The 5,360-nt window shown below is 54.9% G+C and overlaps 1 protein-coding gene across 1 annotated transcript; it reads left to right on the plus strand.

The window, feature by feature from the left end:
* The first annotated feature begins 2,268 nt into the window (after positions 1-2,268).
* On the plus strand, positions 2,269-4,881 carry RABAC1 (Rab acceptor 1). Its single transcript, XM_007942949.2, has 5 exons — positions 2,269-2,324; positions 2,597-2,809; positions 3,143-3,240; positions 4,611-4,712; positions 4,793-4,881. Exons 1-5 carry the CDS (start codon positions 2,269-2,271, stop codon positions 4,879-4,881), a joined length of 558 nt encoding a protein of 185 aa, XP_007941140.1.
* The last annotated feature ends 479 nt before the right edge of the window (positions 4,882-5,360 follow it).

The following is a 5,360-nucleotide window of genomic DNA, read 5'->3' on the forward strand; positions in this document are numbered from 1 at the left end:
GGATTGGGCGGTGTTTTTTCTACTGTGCATGGGGTCGCTATGAGTCGGAAATAACAGCATCTAACAACAACAACAACACTTTATTGACAGGAGCCCTGGTGGTACAACAGTTTAAAGCTTGGCTGCTAACCAAAAGTTTAGCACTACAGCCTCAGCCAGCAGCTCTGTGGAAGAAAGACCCGGTAACCTTTTTCCATAAAAGTTACAACCAAGAAAACCCTATGGGGCAGCTGTTCCGTCACATGGGGTCACTGTGAGTTGGAGTCGACTCGATGGCACACAACAACACAATTATACAGTTACAAAGTGTCCAGACTCTTTTAACACTTTATATGGCTCATTTAACTGAATCATCACAACCTCAGGAGTGTGGTACCTTAGGATTCTTAATGACCAGATGAAGACAAAGGTTCAGAGAAGTGACTTGGTGAAAGCCACACAGTCTAGATTTGCACTCAGATCTGATCCTGACTCCAGAATCCCAGCTCTTTTCATTATACCAGCTCCCTCTTTAAAAAATAAAATAAAATAAAATACTCAAACCTTTCCTTTTTCAAAAGAAGTTTTTATTGTGATGTGGGTGAAAGTTTACAGAGCAAATCCGTTTTCCACACAGCAGTTCAGACACATTGTGTTTCATGACTACAGTTCCCCACAATGTAACAGCTCTCTTCCCACTCCCTCTCTGTAATTACCTCTTCCTTGTGTCCTTCTTTCCTGTGCACTCCTACCCCCCTCCAGCTGTGTCCCTGTGCAAACCCCGCCCTTCTATTCCCATGATTGATCGTTCTAAGGTGTATATCTGTCTGATGTAAATTTTCACCCTATATGCCTGTCTGTTTGAGCCACAGGAGTAATTCAATTCCAGACCTGAAGGGTAACTAGGGGTCATAGTCTTGGGGGTCTCACCAGGCTTTATCAGACCAGTAAATCTGGTCTTTTGCATGATTTTGAGGTCTGTTCTATGTTGTTCTCCCACTCTATCCATGATCTCCTTTACTGATCCCTTTCTGAATGGTTGATAGTGCTAGCTGGGTACCATCCAGTTCTTCTGGTCTCATGTTCACATAAGCTGAAGGTCACATGGTCTGTTAGTCCCCTGGACTAATTCTTTCCATGAATCTTTGGTTTTCTTCATTCTTCTCTGCTCTGGATGAGGAGAGACCCGTTGTTGCATCTAGATGGCTGCTTGCAAGCTTTTAAGACCCCAGTTGCTACTCACCAAAGTAGGATGTAGAACAGTCAGGGCTTTTGTGTAGTATGTTATGCCAACTTAGCTTGATGGCCCCTGTGACCATCACCAGCCCTTTCCTTTTTCCAACTTCCTTGTCTCTTATCCAAAGTTCATCAGGATGTAAGGAGGCTAGTTCTAATCCATTCAACCCTGGGAGCCCTAGGGGTGAGGAAGCAGGCTGTGCCCTGAACCCCAGACACCCTCTTCAACATCAGAGGCACTCTCACTAGACTTTGCCCCTTGAGGAAAGAAGGAAAAATTCCCATAAATTCTCTACATGTTTGCTACTCAGAATGTGGTCCATGGACCAGCAGCATTGGCATCACCTGGAAAACACAAATTAAAGGACCCCACCCCTAACCTGCTGAATCAGGACATCTGGAATTGGAGACTAGGAATCTGTTTTTTATTATCACTAGGGTCTGAGAATGACAACTCTATACGGTGTAATTGCAGCACTCTTTGCCGGGGAGTACACGACACCCGTTTCTGCCATTAAACCAAAAAACCAAACTCACTGCCTTCGAGTTGACTAGACTCATAGTGACCTCTCCTTTGGTTTCCAAGGCAGTAGATTGCCTCATCCACCTTCTGAGAAGTGGCTGGTGGACTTGAACCACCAGCCTTCTGGTTAGCAGTCAAATGCCTTAGGCATTACGCCACCAGAGCTCCTTTCCTGCCATTAGGCCTCCCATTCCGCCCTCATTCCCAGGAGCCCACTTCCCAGACCCCAACTCCCATACGCCTGCTTCTGAAACTACAAGTTTCACAATGCACAAAGGCCCGTCTCCTCACTTCATCTGGACTACATTTCCCAAGGTGTGTTGCGAGCGAGACCGCTATCATTGTGCCCACCTTCCCAGACACCATCAGGACTACAATTCCCACAATGCCCGGCGACAGAACTCCCGCTCCCAGCGGCTCCCGAGCGGTGCCACGTCCCCTCCGCTGGGTGTGGCCGGGCTCCGGAGGGGTGGATGGTGTCTGCCCGGCCCGGGGCTCGTTACAGCGGTTCTACCCATCACTGCGCAGACATGGCGGCCGAGAAGGATCAGCAGAAGGATGCTGAGGCAGAAGGGCTGAGCGCCACGTGAGCAACTTGGCTCTTGCCCCCCTAACCTGGGGCTCAGGAGTGCGGGTCCCCGGCTCCATCCCCCCTCGGGTTCCAGAAGTCCAGATCCCAGTCCCCTAGTCTCAGCCACAAGAGTCTAGGCCCTTAGCCCCCTGCTCTCCTAGGGCTCTAGAGTTTGGGGGTCCTCTGGGTTCCAGGAGTTTGGGCCCTCCAGCCCCCGGGGCCCTCAACCTCCCTCTTCCGGGTACTGGGCTATCCCTGTCTACCGCTGACCACGCTTCGCCCACCAGGACCCTGCTGCCCAAGCTGATTCCAACCGGCGCGGGTCGTGAGTGGCTGGAGCGGCGCCGCGCGACCATCCGACCCTGGGGCTCCTTCCTGGATCAGCGGCTCTTCTCGCGGCCCCGCAACCTGGGCGAGCTGTGCCAACGCCTTGTTCGCAATGTGGAGCACTACCAGAGCAACTACGTGTTCGTGTTCCTGGGCCTCATCCTGTACTGTGTGTGAGTGCCTCTCGGAACCGGGCCTCTCCCCTACAGCTAAGCATCGCGCGCTCCTGTTGGCTCTGCTTTAGTCAATCCCGCCCCCAGCAGTCAGCCCCGCCCCCTCAGCGGCCGGGACACGCCCCTGTGGGATAGCCCTGCCAGGCCTTATTTCCCGAAGGGCCAGACATCTGCTCCTCTATCAGCTTGGCCAGGAAACAGTGTGACCAGAGGTGACCCGGCTTTGCCTAGCCTCAAGGATGCATTCTGCCATCCGCCAGTGTAGAAGGATCAAGGCCGTTGGCTGGCCCTGCCCCAGCTGCCTGACCCCTGCCTCCCTGCACTCCTCCCCAGGGTGACGTCTCCCATGCTGTTGGTGGCTCTGGCCGTCTTCTTTGGGGCCTGTTACATCCTCTATCAGCGCACGTTGCAGTCCAAGCTTGTGCTCTTTGGTGAGAAACCCCCTGCCCCGACGGAGCCCCCACCCCTCGCAAGTCCTGTGTCTTAACTCGAGCCTCAGACCCCCGAACGCAAGTCCTGAACCTACATCTGCCCAAGCCTAATCTACACTAGTTCCCCAGACCTGGTCTCTTAAGATCCCAGACACACCACATGCTCCCACGCACTCTCAGCCCCCAGACTGCAAAATGAGACAATCTGGTTCCTAGTCACTGAAGTCACCTCCCCAAACCACTCCCCTCACCACCTTCCTCACCACACCCTCCTGCCTAATCTCTCTGCGGAAAGCATCGGCTGCGTGTACCCATATTGGCCACCAGGTGGCAGCCTTACACTCGCCTAGACCCGCCCCCTCGGCTTTCCTGCTTCCTAGGATAGACGCTCTGGTAGCATAGTGGCTAAAGCACTTGACTGCTAACCAGAAGGCTGGCGGTTCAAACCCACCAGCCACTCCTCGGAAGGAAGGTTGGGCAATCCTACTTCCGTAGTGATACTGCCTCGGAAACCCAAGGAGGGGTCACTATGAGTCGGGGCCGACTCGACGGCACATAACAACAGGATAGAAGCTGGAAATTGGGTCTCAGAGAGGGAACTCGAGACCTGTGGCTTTTGTGGAGCACTTCGTGTGGTCCCAGGCTAGTACCAGGCACTGCTGGGATGACGAGAGGTGTTTGAGTCCTCATCCAGGGGAACCTCGAGGTGTGAAGTGCAGACCGGAAGGAGTTGGGATCAGACAATCAGACCTAAGGCCAAGTCATTCACAGGGGTCAAAGTGGGGTTCTTTCAGAAGTCTGCAAGTCACATGCGTGACCAAGGTGGGCTGGGGGAGAGGCATGCTGAGCAGCCTCAGGGTGCATCTCAGGCATGGTTTCAACTGATCGGTGTCACCAGAGGGTGCAGCCCAGTGTGACCCGACCTTGCAGTCTTCCCTGAGAAGCTAGCATTCTGTTATTTTTTGTGGGAAATCCTTCTGGTTATTTGCCAGGCACACATCAAATTCTTGTGACTCAAAATGGCAGGCCAGACTTGCTCCACGGGCTGCCCCTTTGAGACCCCTGGCTTACATGAATACAGGTTGGAGCAAAAGAGCCCTACTCTGGGGGGTGGGCAGGGCTGAGAGCTTCCTGGAGGAAGTGGAGTTGAAGTGCAGAGGGCAGGGGCCTGAGTAAAGGGCGCTGTGTTCTGGAAGACAGTGGGGACATGGAGAAACAGGTTGGGGCCAGGACTCAGAAAGCCTTGGATTGGGGCGTTTGAATTAGATCGCGAGGCTCCTGGAATCTTTGAGAAGTTGAGAGGTGGCGGGGTCACTCTGGGAGAGGGTATAGTGTGTCAGACCAGCTCCCCAATGCCACCTGTCCCCCAGGCCGAGAGGTGAGCCCAGCCCATCAGTATGCTCTGGCCGGAGGCGTCTCCTTCCCCTTCTTCTGGCTGGCCGGTGCAGGCTCGGCTGTCTTCTGGGTCCTGGGTGAGTACAAGGTCTGGGTGGTGGGCTGGACGGTGTGGGCCGGGTGAAGACGCAAGCCCCGAGCTGTCTGTTTCTTGCAGGAGCCACCCTTGTGGTCATCGGCTCCCATGCCGCCTTTCACCAGATCGAGGCTGTGGAAGGGGAGGAGCTGCAGATGGAGCCTGTGTGAGGCGTCCTCCAGGACCTGCCAGCCTCCGGGGCCCACCGCCCCGCCCACCCCTGTTCACCCCCAGCCTGCATGGCTCTACTGCTGGGGCCAAAGGCCCCTTCCCCATCACAAGCCCAGGGAGAGAGCCCAGCTCGGGGAGTAAAGCTGCTGTGGACATCACCCCACGCTCAGTCTCCAGTGTCTTCTGTGGGTCTGGAGAGAGCACTGCTGGGGGGTCGTCAGGAGTCCAAGACAGGGCTCGGGGCATGGGGGCGGCAACAGCAATATGCAGAGCACAGGGTGGGAGATGGCGACAGGTGACCAGGAGGGAAAACATGGGGACAGTTCACCCTAAGGTGACCCTGTGCAGAGACCTGAAGACGCCAGCCGTGGATCCCTTGGAAGAAGGGCCTTCTGGACAGAGGAGGCAGCAGGTGCGAAGGCTGGGAGAGGGGTCAAAGATCAGGAGACAGGTCAAGGCCAGGAGGGCCGTGGCCGGA

Source organism: Orycteropus afer, unplaced genomic scaffold, assembly GCF_000298275.1.
Source record: "Orycteropus afer afer isolate SDZICR_OR568_19922 unplaced genomic scaffold, OryAfe1.0 scaffold00099, whole genome shotgun sequence".
Lineage (NCBI taxonomy): Eukaryota > Metazoa > Chordata > Mammalia > Tubulidentata > Orycteropodidae > Orycteropus > Orycteropus afer.

Bases quoted from the DNA above. Each gene is read 5' to 3' on its own strand.
- RABAC1 (XM_007942949.2), top strand. From the start codon at position 2,269: ATGGCGGCCGAGAAGGATCAGCAGAAGGATGCTGAGGCAGAAGGGCTG. The intron at 2,325-2,596 runs GTGAGCAACTTG...TTCGCCCACCAG, and splicing joins GCAGAAGGGCTGAGCGCCAC to GACCCTGCTGCCCAAGCTGA. The intron at 2,810-3,142 runs GTGAGTGCCTCT...ACTCCTCCCCAG, and splicing joins GGCCTCATCCTGTACTGTGT to GGTGACGTCTCCCATGCTGT.